The 21,924-nt window shown below is 35.7% G+C and overlaps 1 protein-coding gene, 1 long non-coding RNA gene and 1 other non-coding gene across 6 annotated transcripts; 1 reads left to right on the top strand and 2 right to left on the bottom strand.

The window, feature by feature from the left end:
• Positions 1 to 601: 601 nt before the first annotated feature.
• On the top strand, positions 602 to 708 carry LOC146914047 (small nucleolar RNA R71). Its single transcript, XR_015017014.1, has one exon. It is a non-coding gene; the product is annotated as a small nucleolar RNA R71 (small nucleolar RNA).
• A 4,558-nt stretch (positions 709 to 5,266) lies between these two features.
• Positions 5,267 to 14,470, bottom strand: LOC146914046 (uncharacterized). Its single transcript, XM_085720462.1, has 6 exons — positions 14,332 to 14,470; positions 6,824 to 6,914; positions 6,607 to 6,693; positions 5,800 to 5,844; positions 5,614 to 5,696; positions 5,267 to 5,478 (listed from the first exon to the last, which is right to left on the bottom strand). The coding sequence occupies exons 1-5, from the start codon at positions 14,367 to 14,369 to the stop codon at positions 5,649 to 5,651; spliced, it is 309 nt and encodes a 102-aa protein (XP_085576588.1). The 5' UTR covers positions 14,370 to 14,470; the 3' UTR covers positions 5,267 to 5,478; positions 5,614 to 5,648.
• Positions 14,471 to 16,187: 1,717 nt separating this feature from the next.
• LOC146914045 (uncharacterized) lies at positions 16,188 to 19,150 on the bottom strand. Of its 4 annotated transcripts, XR_015013829.1 has the most exons (7): positions 19,013 to 19,150; positions 18,643 to 18,781; positions 18,453 to 18,558; positions 17,921 to 18,023; positions 17,381 to 17,456; positions 16,997 to 17,276; positions 16,188 to 16,468 (listed from the first exon to the last, which is right to left on the bottom strand). It is a non-coding gene; the product is annotated as an uncharacterized LOC146914045 (long non-coding RNA). The 4 variants fall into 4 exon arrangements; XR_015013828.1 differs by having other exon boundaries at positions 18,453 to 18,781; XR_015013832.1 differs by lacking the exon at positions 17,921 to 18,023.
• Positions 19,151 to 21,924: the final 2,774 nt, after the last annotated feature.

The raw sequence follows: 21,924 nt of genomic DNA, 5'->3' as shown, positions 1-21,924 counted from the left end.
AAGAGAATCATTCGAAATCCGGTTTGGTTTTTAAGTTCTTGAAGTTGTTTAGTTTGGTTGGCAATAGAATTTTCCAACAAAATTTCCAAATTGGATTTACGAGTGAATCTATGGTTGTTTGCATAACCGGGTGGTGCTACTTGTCCATAGGGATTTTGGTTTTTGTAAAAAATTTGATTTTGTCGCATCCCTTGGTTGTATTGAGCATAATTCATTTGCTCAACACCATTAATAGCACTACCTAGTTGGCAATCAACACCGGCATGACCGGTTATACCACATATTTCACAAGAAGGAGTAGAAGCAGAATTGATAGCACTAACATTGAGTTTTTCAAGTGTTTCGGTTAGTGTATCAATTTTAGAAGCAAGGTGGTCATAGTTAGAGACTTCGTACATACTGCCTCCTTTTTGGAGGATGAGGAACTAGTGATGGCTCTCTCGTCGGTCCATTTGTAATGATTTTGAGCCATGTCTTCAATCGGGGCATACGCCTGTGTAGTTCTTGTTCATAAGTGCTCCACCTGCTGTTTGCATCAACGGACATCTTAGTGGTATAAGACAAACCATTGTAAAAAGTGTGGACTATAAGCCACTTTTCTAGGCCATGGTGGGGACAAAGTCTTATCATTTCTTTGAAACGCTCCCACGCATCATAGAGAGATTCCCCATCTTTTTGGTTGAACCGCGTGATTTGGTCTCTAAGTTTAGCGGTTTTAGATGGTGGAAAGAAACGGGCAAGGAATGCTTGCCTCATCTGATCCCATGAGGTAATGGAACCGAGCTTCGAGGGAATGGAACCAAGCGCTAGCTCTATCCCTTAAGGAAAAGGGAAAGAGATGAAGTCTTATGGCTTCTTGGTTCTCCTTCATGGTTCCACTAATTCGTAGGAAAACGAGAGATGTGAAGATTGGGATCCTCGGTGGGGGATCCCGAGAATTGGTTTTGCCGCACCAAGTTAAGTAGGGCGAGGCTTAATTTCGAAATTGTCATCCTCAACCGTTGGGTACACAATAACAGCTTGTGGCTCAGCCGTAGACGGCGTTGCATACTCTTTGAGAGTGCGATTGGCCATGGCGGTGTTATTTCGTGCGTCTCTCTTTCGTTTATGCAAATACCTTTCGACCTCGTTGATCATTACAACTCAATTAACGATAACGAGAAAAATAAAAGGCTAAAAATAAAAAGAAAGAGAAAAGAGAAAGAAGAAGAGAGAATTCTAATCACTAAGAAAAAGCTAATTAAATTAGTTAACTCCCCGGCAACGGCGCCAAAAACTTGATAGGGCCAAACCGCAAGTGCACGGCCTATCGAAGTAATAGTAGTAAGTAGAGTATCATTCCGCTAGGGAGTTGGTCAATCTAATTAACTTTTAGAAAATGATTAGAGGAGAAAGAAATAAGAAGTTCGAGAGTGCAGTTTTTGAAAGTAAATAACAATAATATTAAAAAGCCTCGGGATCATTGGTTCATCATAATAACGAATCTTTTCACAAGCAAGCCTTAAACTTATAATTATACGTTAATCTTAATTACTAAGGACAAGTTTCTCTTTAGCATATCACAGCTCCTCTCGAAGTCATTGAGTGTATCCCTCCAACAACCACACCTATTCTCATGGGTGATTGCCTTTGGGACCCTTGAAGATCGAAACTTTATGTGTCCCAAGGTTTGCTAGACTATTCTCATGTTGCGTTCGCTTCCACGAGTTTGATAATAATTAATTCATGTTAAAACGGTGAATTTAGATTAGGAATTAAGGTAACAAATAATTAGGGTTTAAGGCTTGGCTTGATCCGGATTACGTCATTAGACTTATCCAACGATCCCAAGACAAAGAAGTCTACTCACTCATGTTCATCGTAGACATGGGGGAAGAAGAGAGAATGCGATAAAAGTAAATTGCAAAGAAGAAAGTAAATAAAGTAAAGAACTTTTATTGAAATAAAGACTTGAAAATACTCAAAGTAAAGGTTAATGTTTATGGTGGAGAGCTGCTCTATTTATAGCTTTACAATTGACTTAGAAACTAAGCAACTAAAGGGATAAAACGGTAAAGCTGCAACGGGGTAACTTGGGCCCGAAGAAAAAGCAGCAAAAGTGAATGCAGGGACGGGCACGGCCGTGCCACATGTTGGCACGGGCCGTGCCAAGCTTACGAGTATGGGGGAACATATTTTTGTCCCGTATCTTCGTATTCTTGCGCCGTATGTTGCTCCGGTCCTCTTTCTTTCGCTCCAAGGCACCTTCCACCATATATTCGTTCCTAAAATAAAATAAAAGACAATTTAAAGTAAAATATTCTAAAAGGAAATAAAATGCAATAAAATCAAATCAAATCTTAAATAAAACTAAACTAAATAAAGCATTAAAATATACTAATCTATGACTCATCAAATACCCAATAACACTTTCCCTCAAAAAAATATCCAATAATACTTGGATGAGATGACACATGTATCTTCTAATTTAACCAAAGGTATTGTGTTCAAATTCAGTCTTGGACATTCAACAAAGTTAAATTTTTTGGGAGAGCTTGCCGTCCATTTGAATCCCACAAGACTCAATGGATTAGTCTCCGCAAATCGTGCACGAGATACTCGGTTCACACAAAAAAAATAATAAACTTCTAATTTCAATTTTCACAAAGCTAGAATTTTAATCCTTTACTTTTTAAATAACACATCTGACTCTATCTATAACTCTTTTGCAAAAATATCGGTCCTTTCAATATGGATAAGTTAATGTATACGTGTAGACAAATTTAGTTGAGTCGGACACATGTGTGCAATTTTATATTTCTAAAATAAAAAAAAATCGGTTCATTATCAATTGAATTAAAATAATTGAAAAATAAAAACTCATGTTTTTTCTCTCTTTTTGTCCAAACCAAATAATGCAAAATCATTCCTCTCCTCGCCACACCACTAGTCCGCCACAACACCCATAGATTCACACATCAAAACACCAATAATTAGTATGGTTTGTTCATCCCAATAACCATGGTTTTGTTTAGTATCAATAAGAGATTGAGGTTAACAATTCCATCGTATGTAACCGAGTAAATCATAATGATGGTGTAAATCATTCTACCCGATTAGTTATGCTGCAACGATAACGGCTGTGTTTGGTAACACAAAAAAGCTAGCTTATAGCTTCTTGGATTAGCTTATAAGCTTGTTAGATGAAAACGTGATGTGTTTGGTAACAAGCTTTTCTCATGAGCTTATAGCGTTTTTTGAGAAGCTATTTCAAGTAGCTTTTTAGCTTATAGCTGGTAGCTTTTTATATTTTCTTCCAATTTTAACCTTTTTATTAATATAGTTTAATTTAATTTTAATTAAAAAAACTACCCACATTCTTATTCAATTGCCCACGTTTAAAAAAAAAAAACTACCCACAATCTTTTTCAAATTTTCTTGTTCACTTTCTTTTTTACATACTCTTAATTCAATAATAAATAATTTTATATAAAATTTACAATAAAAGTTTAGAGTAAAATTCATTAAAAGAAAGTTTTGTTAAATAAAAAATTTCAATTGAATTCATAAATACATTTATCATTTGGGAGATGAAAATATTTTGAAATAAATTTAAACATTTAAAAAGAAATACATTAATTAACAAAAATTGTATATATGATTTATAAAAAAGATTGTCCTTTTACGTCATTTTATATTTATCGGCCACTTGAACAGCTGATTTTACCAAACACTTTTTATTTTAATAAGCTAACTTTTCAGCTATAAGCTATCGGCTATCGGCCATCGGCTACCGGCTAGCTTTTCGGCTATCGGCTAGCTTATCGGCTATCGACTAGCTTATAGCTTCTTTTTACCAAACACACCCAACGTGTATTCAAGGTCCTTTTAGAGCGCGAAGAATTTGACGAGGCATACTTTAAGATTTAAAAAACTTAACGCTGATATTAGAGGTTGAACTTATGTCCTCGCGAAGAATATTGTCCCCATATTTTTGAAAAATTGAGAGTACATTTCACATGTGTAAAAATTGAATTCTTCTCACAGGTGTAATTAGAAGAAGTAACTGATTGACAAAACTTTGGTGTTAGCTAAAAACCTCATATGACCAAAAACCTCATATGACCAAAAATGTCATCTTCACCATAGGGCTCGAAAAGAAACTTTTTTTGCTAGTTTGAACTTGAAGGTAATGTGCAAAACTGTTATTTATTCTAGTTGATGAACAAGGCTTTGGTGGAATAAAACTTGTTTTTATCAAAGAAGTTGACAATATCAAGGGATCGATTTGATTGTTAGATAAATAATTCAGAATCGATTTGATAGTGAGTGACATAATTAAATGACTAGTTTTATTTTTAATGAACAATTAGGTGTTCAATTTGACAATGTAACAATTTGTAATGACTTTCATTTCTAAAAAAAATTAAAATTTCGATCAAATCCATCCCTTCATACGTAGAAGTAGACTTGGAACTCCATGTCGGCACTTAACGTGACACCTCGGCACCTTGTTAACGGGAAAACTTGATGGTCATATTAATTTGATTGAAAATTATAAAATTTAAAGACGTGTCAGCTATTTCGATTAATCTGGAAATGAAATTGACTGATGCACATACACTTTTTAAGCATTTTAAATTAAATACTCATATAAAAGTCTTGCTAACTAGTGCCTCCATGACACTTTTTAAACATTTTAAATTAAATAATTATTCTATAAAGTCCTTTAACCAGTGCTCTAGCTCAATTTCTTTTTGAAAACAAAAAATCAAAAGTGTCCCATCAAGTTATGTTGTGTCCGAAAACAAAGTCCTTTGATAGTACAAATGTACATTTCGTTTACATTAGCGACGTGTCAGAATTAGAGTCCGTGTTGTGCTTGGCGTTTGTGTATGTGTTTCATAGGATAGAATAGAACTGAATTTTGTATTTTGTATTCTGTAGTGATTATAACTGAATGTGCATATAATAGAAGCTACTGTGACTGATAACATCCTTTAGTAACATTCTGTAGTGATCTTACAGTGACAAAATCTTCTAAATAATTTCTTCCTTACATAAGTTGAGATGAGTTTAATCATCTCACTTTTTTTCTTCATATTTTCCTTTTTCTAATTTCTTCCTTACATAAGGTTTTAACAGAAGAAGCTTTAATGATTTAACTTGTTAATGAGCTTAGCATGAGACTTCTTAGCAGATGTGTTGGGATATTTGTTAACCAAAGTACGACTAAGCACAATACAAAGAGAAGGTCGCAGAGCTAAGAACAAAATAGCCTTGCAGATTGCAGTGCATATCATAAACAAACACAGAAGACTAATTCAACTCCACGAATCCAGCTGCAACGTTATACAGAGGGAATTAATAACAAAATAACTAATAGCAGCTACATAACCCTGCAACAACACAGAAACTTTACACGCAGTAGAAGCAGATCGCGCCACTAAGAGGTACTCAGCAAAAGCAAACCGGTACTCTTTTCATGCTTCATGATTCCTGTACAACAATCAAACAACATTCAATGTCTCCATGATACAAATATCCATAGTCCAACGTTACTAATTTGATGAGACCTATGAAATGATTGTTCATTCAATACATGAAAAGATACGGTTAGAAATATATATTTACCTTCATTAAATAACAAGTCATACTTAAACGAAAGATTATTCTTTTGAGTGATCCGCTGAAGATTCTCTAAAGATCATTTCGGTCTGCAAACCATTCAAACAAACCAAAATTGAATATTATGTTAATGAATAAGTAACTACTTAGAATCATAGTATCATCGAGATTTAGTAGAAAAACCTTAATAACCTTATCAAGAATCTCAACCAGTGGTGAATCTGCTCCATACTTTATCTAAAATAATCACCATGTCAAAGATGAGTTTGTATTTCATAATTTCGTTTCATCAAAATCAAAGGATAAGAAACGAGGCAAGGCACATAAACAAAGTTTTTTCAAACTGTGTTTGAACCACAGTCACTATAAAGGTCCACAAAATCTCCTCAAAAGAATCCACCATATGGGAAGCACACAGGTGACACATGCAAAACAAATCTAATACAGCAATATCCAGATTTCCTTTTCAACCAAAATGGAGCAGCTCAGTTTTTCTTTTAATCTATTTTTCATCCTCAACTTCTTTTCCGATAATTTCTTGTATACAGACTAAACTCGGGCTGACACAGCCAATTCATCTCTGTTACAGAAGCCACAACGAATGCTAGATATTCATTTGTCCACAACAATTTCTCCATTCTTAACCAACACTGAATCTAGACATAGAACAGCTAGCAGATTCGATACGAAGTGTTGGCATTGCAGAAACTATTTTCATGTATAATTAAAATTTCTAAGATGCAATCAACAAAAAATAAGCCAACATTCGAACATGTCACAAAGACTAACACTAAAGTGTGTGTTTACACCTCATATATAACAATTTTCATCTATATTGAAAGAAAGCAAAAGTGTGTATAACTAATAACTATAAGCAATTGAGAGTAACAGCTTGATAACTTAATAGAAAACTAACCATCTTCATGACATACACTTCAATGTATAATTTCAATAACAACATACTAAAACACATGATCAAAATTTGTATTGTGAAATTACTTTAATGATCCCATCAGCATCCTGTTTCAAAGCTTCTTGGTGTTTATTGTCCAATTCTCTAGCATGAGAAACAAATGGTTGCTTCTCCTGAAGAGAAAAGGAGATTATGCTCAACAATTTTGACTCATTTGAGTTTATCTAAGCATTTATTGACCAATTACGTTTATGATCACATATATATGGAAATAAAGTTAGGGCAGGCAGGTAGCTATTTTACCTCCTTTGACATATTTTTCCACTTTTCAAACCCTATCCTATCAAGTTCAATATTATAATTTTCCATGTCTTGACCCTTCATGAAGCTTTCCCTGATAAAGAAAACTATATAGTCAATATAACATTATTTTTACCATAAAAATCAAACTTGAAAATTAGATCAAGATTGAATAGGAACCATATCATACTTATAAACAAGATGGAAACAAGCGATTAAAATTTGCGATTTTGCGATCAAAGTCGTAAGCGATTTTGCGATTATGTGTCAACACCGATTCCAGATTTAGTCACAATTAATTAGCCATATCGCATGAGTCTTTCATTCATTCATTAAGATTTCAACAACCATAGCCACTTTCATTGAATTCATCAAACACGTGTTCAACATAATTAAGTAAGGCGCCAATACCTTTTTTCCATTATTCATGTGATTTAAGTATAGGAATTGGGATAGTTTGATCGACCAATTGCGATTACGTTTACGATTTGCGATTCCAATTTTTTGCTTTTTGCGATAGTGCTTCTGCTTCTGCCATTCCAATATATTATGTTATAATATATAGTATCCATGATGGTTTCAACTACTGTGCACCGATAGCAAAAAGGGACATTGGCTGAATACGTGACGTCCAATTACGATAGTGCAATTGCGAATCTTTCGGGCTTTTGCGATTGTTTCGGTTTTCTAAATTGCTCGTTTAAGGTTTCCGGTTGCTGACGGTTTTCTCTCCGTTGTGAGAGCTTTTGTGTTTCTCTTCTTGTAAGAGTTTGTGGTGTTGGTGTTTTTTCAAGCGTGTGTACGATGACCGAGATAACTTTCGAAGACTTGTCACTAAGTGATGATGAGGGATTGAGTTTCGATATTGAAGATGAAGATAATTACGAACATGATCCTCGCCTATGTTTGGTGGGACGTTTTCTTGTCAACCGGCCAGTTCGACTCAAGGAGATGAAGATACGGATGTCCGAGGTGTGGCGACCGGTGAAGGGGGTGGCGGTGAAGGAAGCGCAACCCGGGGCTATTCTTGTTCCAATTTTTTCACAAACCTTGGATATGGAGGAGGTACCGAAGGGTGGTCCGTGGACATATGACAATCATTCTTTGGTTACGGAGAAGCTGCGAATAGGGGTGTCGTTAAAGGATATACGGTTGAACTATATGAATCTATGGGTTAGGGTTTACAATTTGCCAACCGGTATGATGAAGGAGAAAGTCGGAATGGGGTTAGGGAACTATATTGGAGAGTTTTTGGAGTATGACGGAAATAACAATTCTAGCTTACGGCGTGAGTATATGAGGTTGAAGGTGAGGTTTGATATCGACACTGACCATTGAAGATAGGGAAGAAGATCAAGGCGAATGGGGGTGAATGGTGTGTAGTGAATTTCAAATATGAGAGATTAGGAAGCTTCGTTTTGTGTGTGGGGTGCTAGGACATAGCGAGAACAAGTGCGAGGTTAGGTTCTCTCGGCCGGACGTTACGATTCCCAAACGGTGGTCAAATGCTATTAGGGCAGATCCATGGAAGCCGGGGGGAGGGCGTCATCACGGTGGTTGCGGGAAGATGGGGGTTCTCGGGCTAATGTGGAAAAGGAGGGATGGAGGAGAGCCGAAACAAATGGGCGGTCCGAGTCCGGTAGGCAACAAGCGTCTCCGACTTCGTGGAGAGGGTGACCACGTCGCGGTACTAGTGGGTAAGCATACTAGTTCTACGCTTGTGCCATGTGGGGCCACCAATGGCGTGAAGGAGTTAAGGCATGTAAATGCTCCTTTATTGACCTTGACTAAAGATATATGGTCGGGTACATTATGTTCGGTCATTTCCTCAACTATTGATAACCAAAACCAGGTGCATAGTACTAGTAAGAATGAATATAATGCGGACATGGAATATCGGTTTCGGAGAAAGCGTATGCGAGAGGACAAACAACTTTGTCGAGGATTCCACAAATCGGACACTTCAGCATTTTTTATCGGCATGTCTGGCAGCCGGGACTGCCGGGACCAATGATTATTTTGAGTTGGAGCTTGTCGGGGATTGGGCAGCCCGAGTGCAGTTCCAAATCTTCAAAACCTGGCCCGGGGACACAAACCGGACATTCTTTTCCTATCCGAAACGTTGGCTAATACACGAAGCATGGAAAATATTCGCATCATGTTGGGATATGATTCATGCTTAGCGGTTGATGTGGAAGGCGGGAGCGGTGGGCTGGCGAGTGTTTTGGAAAGATGGTTCTAATTGTCGTGTGTTAAATTACTCTCGAAATTTCATTAATCGATTGTGGAGGATAAAGAAGCCGGTGATTGGAGATTAACTTGTTATTATGGCTTTCCCGAACGTGCGCGTCGTCGTGATGCTTGGGATTTACTTCGGGAGCTGCGGGATATGTCATCTCTTCCGTGGTGTATCATTGGGGACTTTAATGATTTGTTGTCTCAACAAGACAAAGCCGGTATTCATCCTCATCCTAATTGGTTGTGTACGGGTTTCCGTGAAGCGATTGAAGATTGTGCCTTGTCCGATATTAAATTGCATGGTCACCCATTTACGTGGATCAAAAGTCGGGTACCAATCGAGTCTTTGGAAGAAAGATTGGATATGGCTATGGGAAACCCCGAATGGCTGCAACATTTTCCGAAGTCAAACTTACAAACTTGCTTACTTCTCACTCGAGATCACACTCCAATGCTTGCTTGATACTATACCTACGGTTCATCGCAGGTATAATTATTCTTTTAAATTTGAAAACGTTGGCTCCTAGAGGACGATATTGAGGAGGTGGTGGTGGATGGCCGGAGTGGTACTAGGGGGTTGGAGCTCGGTGATAGAGTTATGAATTGTTCTACGAAGTTGCAAAGGCTGGGGTAGGAGGAAGAGAGTTCGGTTCAAGGAAGAAATTAACCATTGTATTCGTATATTAGAGGAGCTTCGTACCCAGCCGAATGGTATGATGCGTACTCAATATGTTGAAACTCGGGCGAGGCATGCTCGACTACTTGTACGGGGAGGAGGCCTTTTGGAAGCAAAGAGCGAAAATGCACTTGGTTGAAGGAAGGGGACATGAATACTAAGTTCTTTCATACATCCGTGGTAGCCCGCGGCAAAGTAAAGAAGGTTAGTAAGCTCCGAACGGATGATGGGAGGATTGCTACGTCTCAAGAGGATATGTGTATTGTGGCACAAGGTTATTTTGAGCAACTATTTGCTGCGAATGCAAGTGTGCATGAACCGGTGCTGGATTTGATGAGTCGGTGTGTGTCGATGGATGACAATATAATGCTTACGGCACCTATTACAAAAGAAGAATTGCGTCAAGCTCTTTTCGAATGCAACCGAACAAGTCCCCGAGTCCGGATGGTTTTAATCCGGCATTTTATCGTAGATTTTGGCATGTGTGTGGTGATGATATTTTTCGAGCGATGGTTTCTTGGTTGGATCGCGGTTACTTCCCTTCAAATCTTTCGAAACAAATATATGTTTGATTCCGAAGTGCGAAGACCCGGATAATATGAAAGATCTTAGGCCTATATCTCTTTGTAATGTGTTGTATAAGATGGTGTCGAAGTTGCTCGCTAATCGGCTGAAACGATGTTTGGATAAATGTGTGTCGAGAGGAGCGATCGGCGTTTGTTGAGGGCCGCTCTATATTGGACAACGCGTTAATTGCTACCGAGATAATCCACTCAATGAAGAGGAAGACAAAGGGATGGAGAGGGGAATTGGCTCTCAAGATTGATATTAGCAAGGCTTATGATAGAGTGGATTGGGGGTTTCTTCGTGGTGTGCTTACGCGAATGGGGTTCAATGAGAAATGGATCCAATGGATGATGATGTGTGTTAGTTCTGTTACTTATTCGGTGCTTATGAACTTTGACGGGGTGGGACCTATTGTACCCGGTCGAGGGTTGCGCCAAGGTGACCCATTATCACCATATTTATTCATATTGGTGGTGAGGGCCTCTCGACTCTAATACATAAGGCTATTAATAGAGGTGATATCCATGGGGTACAAGTAGGTCGCGGCGCACCGGTGGTGTCCCATCTGTTGTTTGCGGACGATTGTTTTTTGTTTTGCGGGGCCGGTGTGGTGGAAGCACAACATTTACTCACTATTCTTAAAACTTATGAGGTAGCATCTGGACAAGAAATTAACTTATCAAAGTACGAGGTGTTTTTCGGTCGTAATATGAGTGAGGCTACAACGCGAAAGGATTTGTCAAACATTATTGGTGTCCGGCATGTGATGGGTACCGGAAAGTATTTGGGATTACCTTCGATGATTGCTAGAGATAAGAGGTACGTTTTTTTCTTTTATCAAGGATCGTATTTGGAAACGAATAAATGCATGGAGGGGACGCGCATTATCGAAGGCCGGAAAGGAAGTTATGATCAAATCGTGTTACAATCTATTCCTTCATACATAATGAGTATTTATCTTTTGCCGAATTCAATTATAGATGATATTGAAAAGATGATCAATGCGTTTTAGTGGGGAGGAAGGAGTAACAACCGAGGAATTAAATGGATGGCATGGGAACGTGTGGCATGCCCCAAAGAATTTGGTGGAATGGGGTTTCGGAATTTCAAAGCTTTTAATCTCGCTATGGTAGCTAAGCAAGGATGGAACCTTCTGTCTAAACTGAATCTCTGGTTGCTAGAATCTTTAAATCGAGGTACTTCCCACATTCCTCGTTTTTGGGTGCTAAACTTGGACACAACCCGAGCTTTTCTTGGCGGAGTATTTGGAATTCGCGTCACTTACTTTTATATGGATGTAGGTGGACAATTGGAAATGGGCAGCGGTCGGCGTGATGAATGATCCATGGGTTCGAGGTGGTCATGGTAGGCTGGATTCAATCCCCACAAAGTCGGGATGTGCATAGTTTGCGTGTGTCCGATTTGATAGTTGATGAGGAACGAGTTTGGGATATTGATAAACTTGAATCTCTGTTTCCAGGATGATATGGTGCAAGCTATTCTCGACACACCACTTTTTGCGAAGTTCATAATGATAAAATAGCGTGGATGATGGAACGTAACGGGAGGTATCTTGTTAAGACCGGTTATAAACTTGCTATGATGGAGTTGTTACATACCGATCGGTTCCATGTTGAAGGAGAGTGGAATAGAATTTGGAATGTGAATTCCCCTCACAAAGCACGTAATTTGTTATGGAGGATATGCGAGAGGGTGTGTTCCGACGCGTCTCCGACTACAATCACGGCATGTACAATGTGAGGTGATATGTCCCCGGTGTGATACGGATGTTGAGGATGATTGGCATGCTTTTGTGGGTTGTACGATGGCGCGTGAAAGTTGGTATTGGGCAGGCCTTTCGACCGTGTTGCAACCGCGAGTTGGAACCGTGAGCGGTTTGACCGATTTTGTTTTTGATATATGTCGTTCCGAAAGCCGAGACATTGCCGGTCGGGTGGCTTCACTTCTTTGGCAAATTTGGGCTGCACGTAATGATGTCATTTGGAATGCCGCTCATCATACTTCAACAAGCATTGGGAGGACGGCACTAGATGCATGGCAGCAATGGCGGGGAGGTTCATAAACATCCCCCACAACCGGTTGTGCAACACGGACGAATAGAGTGCAAGGTAACGGCTCGGTTTGGGAGAAACCACGCGAGATATGGTTGAAGTGCAATGTGGATGCCGCGTTCCATGACCGTAACCATATTACATCTTTTGCGTGTTGTGTTAGAGACTCCCGCGGGCAATTTATTCGGGCTCAAACAAAATGGCGGCGGGCAAATATGACAGTTTTGGAGGGGAGGCGGTAGCCTTACTCGAGGCTCTTCACTTTGCTGATGCGAACAGTATGGGACCGGGTTGTCTTCGAGTCCGACTCATCTACTCTAGTGCAAGCTCTATCGTCTCCGTGCAAGGGTGATTCGGAATTCTATGCTATTGTTTCTAGTATTATTTATCAGTTATCTTTACATTCCAACTTCGAGGTGAAGTTTGTTAGGAGACAAGCGAACATGGTTGCTCATAGTTTAGCTAGGGCGGCTTTGTTCTTGGGCTAGTCACCGTATTTTTGATTCTTATCCTTCTTGTATTGAACATTGGATGATTAATGATAATAGTTAACTTTGTTTCGTTCAAAAAAATAAACAAGATGGAATAGGCATCCAAATACACAAATCGATCAAACACTCCAATCCTAAATTACTTATAGTCCTTTTCATTTCTTTCATAGTGAGATATTCTAACAAAATAACAAACCATAGTTGTCAAACACTCCAATCCTAAATTACCGCAACAAATTACTTTTAACCTCCTTTAGCATATTTTTAATGTAATTATAGATGATCCTACACACACATACACATATACCAAATTTCGACATAATTGAGGAGGAATATCAAACTTGGACATTCATGAATCAATGAGGACAGGTGGTTGTAAACTTGTGTCTAAATAGATGAAAAATGTAGACGGTCACTATAGAGCAACTTCTTCGATGAAAAACGGACATAGAAGCAAACACGCTATACATGACAGAGTCGTTGAATTTGTAATTAGTGGGAATTGAGGCATTAAACAAGAAGGTTCAAAGTTCGATCTATGCCGTTGACAAATTTTCTCCCCTAACAAACTAACCACTAACACCTATATATAAAAGAAACACTATACATGACAAAGGAAAAAGTGCTAATGGTAGTTGAAAATATGGAATGCATCAAGTTACATCCTCCAAGATTGTAACCAAGTGAAATTAGGAATAAAATTACCTTTGTTAAAATTTAGTTAAAGTTGCTAGAAAATGCAACATATGTCTATTCTACGATCAATGTTGTAGATTCTCGTAACACATAATGAACATGTCAAATAGTCTTGCAAGTGATTTGTATCTCGTAACTAAGACTCCAAATATATTTCTTCTTTTTCTATTGTCTGAATCATTGTTGTTTTTGCTTTTTTCTACTATTTTCAAAAGTGGAGTAACGGTTCGGTTTGGATCGGATTTTGGTAAAAAAAAAGTACGAACTTCATTGGTTCGGTTCTTGTTTTTAGAAAAGAAACCGAACCAAACTAACCGGTTTGGTTTGGTTTGGATCGGTTCGCTTGATCGGTTTGTTTGAAAATTAGATCAAGATTCAATATGAATCATATCATAGTTATAAACAAGATTGAATAGGCATCTAAATACACAAATCAAACACAACCGCATCTCAATTAGATCATATTATACTTATATTTGTAAACAATGCAGCAAAATAGATATAGGACAATGTCAAATAAAGAAGGAAAATATGGCAAACATATCCTACATGCAAATTTGGATTCCCTAGTCCCGCATTCACGTAGTTCGGACATAGGTGGCTGTTCGATCAAGATTAAACGGTCCAAAAAATGCAGATTCTAATTTTAATATGAATTGATCGAACGTCTACAAATGTCTTGACTGCGTGAATGTGGGGAATCCTCTGACTGCGTATTGAGTAACATTTAACACTAAAGATGGAATTGAGAGTGAGAGTGAGGAATGTTACATAAAAAGGCGATAAGGCGAAATGGGTTGGCTCTTCATCAAATGTTGAATGTTTGGCCGAGTTCACTTCGGGAACGATTCCAAGTAACCTTTTGAATTGAATCTTGTTGGAGTCACAATAATGCATATCAGCCAAGGCAATAGCAACGAGAAAACCCACATGTTTCACTACATACACACACATTCAATTCAATCATAATAAGTATAAGCACAAAAAAATGAAATAAAGTAGAAAAGGAACATTGAATTGAATAAATATATATACCATTTGAAAAAGGCACTTCCATCAAGAGCACGAGCATGAGGTATGGCACTAACCCTTTTTCTAACTCTTCTTCTCCGTGCCATCAGCATTGGTTGATTGATCGATGATGAAACAACTGATGTTTGTCACCGGCCGCTTTAAGGGACAACTGAATTTTCCTTTCCCAGAAATGAATGTGATTCAATCATAATAAGAGGGTACCGGTTTTTGCTTTAAGGGATACTAGCGTCCGGACGGGCACTCCCGTGCCCGTCTGTCTCTTCTTTCTCTTGCGCTAACGCATGTAACTCATAAACAATATGTTTTTCAACATCAATGTTGGTTTATTTTTCTTGATATATCTTGGAGAAAATTATTAGAATTAAAAGAATGATCAAGCTTGATCAAAAAGAGAATGATCAAACTTGATAAAAAAATGTAAGAAATGTAATTCATGCACTTCTTTAACATGTAGTTACTTAATATATACTTAGTTTTGTGATACATACTCATCTATCTATGGGGGATGAATATTCATGAAACATGAGTGATAGTTATGGGGTTGGGTTTGATGAAGACATTAAATCTTTCTCATCGCTAACACAATTTACGTAAAAACAAGTACACATATGCTCTATATTATTTCTCAAGCCATTTGAGTCTATCACAAAATATAAAATTAGAAAAATCAAAGGAAAACCAATAGAAGAAATAAGAAAAAAACTTTGACAACACATCAAAGTCTTGCAAAAGACGAAGACATTTTAAAAAGAGTGAAAGAATATTTACACATTAGTCATATCACTTATTCAAATTTTGCGACTCTCTCTCTCTCTCTCTCTCTCTCTCTCTCTCATGGCTACACATGATACGGCCATACAACTGTCCTATTGACCTATCTCCCAAATCGTTATTCGGTTGCTTAGCTACACGACCATACAACCAATCATTTTCTAAATTCATCAATTATTCGGTGAAGTTTTTAGAGACATTTTTTTTTCCATATAAAAACATTTGATTCTATTTATTCAGATGTATATGTTTTATTAACAACACTCAATTGATTGCTATTGTTGATACGGTGCGACTCATCACTTTGTTTGAAAGGTTAGAATGAGTCCATAAGCTTGGCCTCCATTTTATATTGGATTTTGCACATCATGGAATGTAAATTTTTCATCTCCGAATAAAATTTGAAAGATGTATATTCCATTCTCATTTTTTTTTTACAAAAACAAAAATTTCAATCACAAAAGCAAAAATGTAAAATGTAACAAGAGGAATTTCTGAAGTCCATGATGATATCTCAATTACATCATTCACTTATTATAAACTAAATTTTCATTGTGTATTCCTTCCTATCTGTGAACTAAGACTCTTAAGAACAAATCCATGTTAATATTAGTTCAATTATGCTTAATGATGGGGAAATTATACTGCATAGAGATTGAAAAACATAATTAAAAAGGGTTATAGAGAAAAAAGAAAGGCCTAAGAGAGACATTGAGATCATTTAAATGTGTCTCATAAGTCATAATGAAAAGAAAAGAAGAAACAAAAATAATATATGGGTTAAGAAACTGAAACAACATGTTAAGATAAATAAAGTTGCATTCGGAGCAAAAAGTAATGGACTAATTGCAATTGAAACCAACCAAAGAAAATAATTTACTTTACAGTAAAAAAATTCCCATTTGTGCAGGACATTTGAAGTGAATTAATCAAAGAAAAGATTACAAATTACAACACTCTCATCCGTCGCCAACACACACAAACCCAACCATGCACTCATATATAGAATCAAATTGCAACCATTGTCTATTATGTTTGTGTGAGTTTCTCCTTTGACGCCTTATCTCTTTTGGGATTAGAACTTCTAATCTGGTCCTGCACCCTATGAAAAAAAAAACAAAAAAAAATTACAATAACAATTTAAAACAATGAATGAAAATGTAATATTTATGAAGAGATAAATTAGAATTGTTACCATAGTCACATAATTCGCGGTTCGTTCCGGTACACGGTACGGGTACGGGTTCGCGGTACGCGACAGGAGAAGAATTCGGTACGTATAGGGGTATACAGCTTCGGTACGCTCCGGTTCGTAGTAGTAATAATACCTAAATAAATATAGTGAGCTATAAAAAAAAAGTATTTTTTTTACCTAATTTCTTCTACCAAGTTTCTCACTCTCCACTCTTTGTTCATGTTCTTCTCACTCAGTCCTCAACTCATGGTGATTCATTTTATATTTACTTTGTAGTCTAAACCTTTTTTTCAACCAATCAGCGGTAACCATGCTTTGGTACGCTTGGTTCGCTGGTTTGTGCGTACCAATACGCCGAAGTACCCGAATTCGGTACTCACGTACCAATTCGCAATTCTCCCTTGATTACACGAATTATGTGACTATGATTGTTACCAAAGTTTGTATTCCCCAATTGATAAATGCCTGCATTGGTTTTTGCATTCAAGCACCGAAACTAAAATTGTATTTCCAACCACCCCTGCTGTTCTTCTATTTTGTCGTGCAGACAAAACTACCCTCCCCTCCCCTCCATTTACTTTATGTATCTCTTCACATTTACGACAACCAAACGACCTTTCTCTGGTGACGTGCCTGGTGCTCCATCTCCCCTTCTATCTTTTTCCCTCATCTCTTTACGTGGGTCAATTGCGTAAAGCTTAAATCCGATAACCTCCTTCATTGTGCGGTTTATTAAGAAATGACATTAAATTTAAGGTTATTCCAATACTTGAACGAAATTGAGGGTAGAAATTCTAAATTGAAATCCTAGATACTCACCCAAGATGCTAGATGTTGTCCTCGACTTCATGAATATGATCTTAGCATTCTCATAATAATATTGATATCATGTAAACTGAAAGATGAATTAAGTCAGGGTTCGTTTTATCATAAAAATAATAACGATATTTAAGAAACAAACGATAAGAATAGAAAAATGAGACAGCTTTATTCAATCTGAGTTAGAAGGAAGGAGGAGTAGAATAACAATAAATTGAATTTGAAGTCTTAACCCATCTATGGACAGATTAAATGACCAATTTTTTGTTAGATAAATGACTACACTTGTCAATAAATTTAAGTATCGCAATATATTTTTTTAACTCTTACAATACATTTATCTCAAAAAACTCCTACATTACATTGGCACAAATATAACTGAGAATTTAGTATTTTTATCTTTTTGTATTAGAGATTTTTTCTCTACTCCTTATTGAGAAAATCATCAATTTCTATAAGAACAAAAAGCACGTGAACAATAAAAATAATAGATGGTAAAATGGTCAAGACAATATAATGATCATGAAATATGAGTAATACCTTTATACTACTTCTTTTTTTTTTTTGTCATTTTCCTTAAATTTAGTTACTCTCACTATCACAAAAATGCAGCCCCTTTATCCACTCTTCTTATGTTCAGACCCTAAGATAGATAAAAAAGAAGTTGATTAAACTTATAAGGAAGTACTAAAAACAAAAATGAAATAAAGAATATAATAAAAATAATAAAATAAAGAATAAAAATCAATTAATGAGAAAAAAAGTAACAAAAGAAGATATAGGCAGAGAAGAAGAACAAAAGGTGAATAAAAAAGAGGTTTACATCGTGAGAGAGGTAGTTACTTTTGAAACCCATAGATTAAAGGTGTAACCGCTCAAATTACAAATGTTTCATTATTGAAGAAAAAACGAAAGACAAAAAACGAAAACAAAAGAGAACAACAACAAAGACAACTAATAAGAAGAAAAAAATATATGGAATATTGTGAGAAACATGAAAGACATGATGATTCCCTCAAAAATAGAAATGAAACTAATGATGATCGTAAAGAGTGAAATTAGAGACACATACATCATACATACACTCTTGTTTTTATTTTCATTTGTGTCCTGTCTTTGAATTTATTGTGAAATTGAGAGCCACGGGAACATCGGTGAACTGTCGTTGCTCACTCAACCTGAATAACATCTCAACAATTACAAACAACATCAACACTAAAGAAGAAGAAAGTATATTTGATTATTGAAAAACATTTTTATACCTAATTAGGACAACAAATAACCCAAAAGAAGAAGAAAAAAAGGAAGAAATAAACTGTAGAAAGTATCCATAGCACCGTGACTGCCATATTCGGTTCTGCTAGCCTATCGAGCTCGCCTCCGGCGGCCAACAATGTCTCTCTTTGATGAACGGAAGACGGAAAAAAACACAACAAAAACAATAAATATTAAAAATAGTAATCACAAATAAAAAATGTCACAAAATATGACCTCTTATCTAAGGGTTGTCGAGAAATTCCAAGCAACAAAATATGTCACAAAAAAAATTCCTATCCTAAAGAAAAAAATATATCATCAAATACTACAATTTATGCAAAAGCAAATTACGATAAAACGATACATAGAACTAACCTTTTGATATGTTCCTCTTTGCTATTGTTACAAATGGACCCTTTTAGAAAAATTACACCATGTGAGGAACTTTATCTTCTCCACATTCTTCGACGCATTTTTTGTATTGGTGTGTGTTGTATCATATTTAGTAGCCGTATTAGTATGTAAGCGGTTGTATCTTATGAGAAAGGTGAGCAGTTTTATTTTTTATTAGTTACGTGAGATAGTTATTATTGTACGTGGCACAAATGTAAGGAAGGTAAGGGTATGATTGGAAACAAAAAGAAATGTAAGGGTATGATTGGAAACATAAAAAAGGCTACACCAAAATAATGTATTGCCTTTATTAATAGTTATAGATGAAATGAAACTGGAAAAAGGTGCCACTTTTTTCCCGCTCATTTGAAGAGTACAACTTTTCCTCTCTTCCCTAATTGATGATGGGACACGTTTTTATTTTTAAAATAAATTTAAATAAATAAATGGGTAAAATAGTCCATTGAGTGGTCATGACATTGATAATGTCTCAAAGTATTGAAATTAGGGTTAATTAAGTAAATGGTTCCCGTAAATATTCAGAATTTTGTTTTTAGTCCCCGTAAAATAAAATCACACATTTTAGACCCTATAAAATTTTCCATCAGCTTTTTAAGTCCCTATAAAATTTTTCCATCAGCGTTTTTAGTCCCTATAAAAAATTTCCATCAACATTTTTGGTCCCTAAAATGCTTAAGGAAAATGTCACAGGGATTAAAAAATGTGATTTTATTTTGTAGGGACTAAAAACAAAACTGTGAATATTTATAGGGACTAAAAACTTAATTAACCCTTGAAATTATAAAAGATCGTGCACGTCGTTAGTCAAGATAATCTTTACTTTAAAATTGACATTAATTATTTTTATTTAGGAATTGATATGATAGTAAATAAGTACTTATAAAGACTGATATGACAATAAATAAATACATTGGAGGACTAATATGATACTATTAACAAAGTATTTTAATGCAAATTACTATTTTGATTAACATATATAGTGTTCAATCGAAGACTATTTTGAAATTTTTATACACCGAGAAACTATTGTGACTACTCCTTACACATTTAGGGACCAAAATGATTATTGTCAATTTTTTAAATAGAGTTACCGTTGGCTAGTTTTATTAATTATAGATGAAATTTAAAATATCTCACATAATTATTTATTGACAATCAATATTTGTTGGTCCGAACTATTATCTAATGAGATTCAAGGTGTGTGTCCATCATATGATATTGTCTGACTTCGGATCCCAAATCGGGTTCGAGTCTAAAAAGATTGAACATTAGCCTAGTTCAAAAAGGTTGCTCCCCTAACTGTGGGTTGAAGGAGTCAGATTGTAGCTTGATATTTAGATGGAAATAGAGTAAATAAAGGGAATTCTTTAAATATAGCCAGAGTTTTTTGAGGGAAAATATAGACAGAGTTTTAAAATTTAGCTTGAGAGTGAGTAAAATAAGAGAATTATTAGAATCAAGACTGACATTCAAAATAAGAAAAAATATGAGTAAGTTTATTTGAAATATAATTTTGTTCAAAATATAAATTAATTTTTAAATTTTTTAAATTAATTACTTAAATTAAAATTTCAATTAAGAGTTTTTAATTAAGTTTATCGAAAAATATGTTAACATAAAATTAGAAATTAAAATTTTTTTTTGGATAGAATGATTACTTAAATGTGTATTTTGTTGAGATATTAATGATATATATAGGATTAAGTTAGCAAGCATACTCCCACTTGGTTTTGACCAAAATATCAACTTATTACTATTTAAATCAACTAGACCATTGACCCGTGCTGCCGCACGGGTCTACCACATAGAAGTTAATCGAATCAATGAAAATAATGTAACCATACATAGCCGATAGAAGTTTTATATCATACATAACAAAATGAAATGGTAGTTAACAAAATTGAATAAAATTGAATACTTGTTGACAAAATTGCACATAGCCCCGGACTGCTCGATCTTAAGTCACATCATAAAGAAAAATGGAGAGCATCAAAAAAAAAAGTGTCATTACCGTAAAGAATGGAAACAGAAAATTTAACAAAAAATATACTGCATCAATTTTTTTCGTGATGCAATATTTGTTGTTAAATTTTCTGTGCATATTGATGCAAAACTTTTTCATATAGCGTGACAAATGTGTTTAATATATTTTTTTGTGGTTATTTTTTCTTATTGGAGCATATTTGATATATAGCATATATAGCATAGTCGATTAACTTCTCCGTTTATTAAGTTTTTCGTGACCAATTGATATAAGTTCATCATAAATGCTTTTAATAGGTAGTAATTGGTAGAGTAATTAGTGCATAATGCATAAAAGCAATTTTTATAGGAAAATATGCAAGTTAAAAGTTTTCAATTGTCATTGACTACGTTTTCAAGCCATTAACTACGCTCTTAATTGCCATTAACGGTGCGTCATTCGTTGTTAATTGCATTAAAAGTGTATTATTCGTTTTTAATTAGCATTAAGTAAGTTATTCGTTTTTTAATTAGCATTAACTATGTTCTCATGGAGTAATTCAAATTTGATTTCTCATGTGATGATATACCTATTTTGTCGGTTTCTAAGAAATAAATATGTTGATCCCTTAAGACCTTATATTGCAAATCAAATGGCCTTTATCGTCCATGGTTTGAGACATGATCACTACATAATTAATCAAAGAGTCATGATGACTATTATTATTATTTCTACAAATCGGTGACTGTATTTTTTCACTATTTTTATTCTAGTTTTAGTATTTGTTTAGATTGCAACAATAAGATGAACTTATTTTGGTTTCTTTAAGCAAATATAATTAATGCAGTTTTCAATCGAAATATATAAAAGTCTACGGTAGATGAAAATAATGAATCAACCAAAACATAGC

Source organism: Medicago sativa, chromosome 6, assembly GCF_051527215.1.
Source record: "Medicago sativa cultivar Bolivia chromosome 6, Bolivia_mono, whole genome shotgun sequence".
Lineage (NCBI taxonomy): Eukaryota > Viridiplantae > Streptophyta > Magnoliopsida > Fabales > Fabaceae > Medicago > Medicago sativa.
The sequence above is the reverse complement of the archived record's forward strand: the minus strand, read 5'-3'. Positions and strand labels throughout refer to the sequence as shown.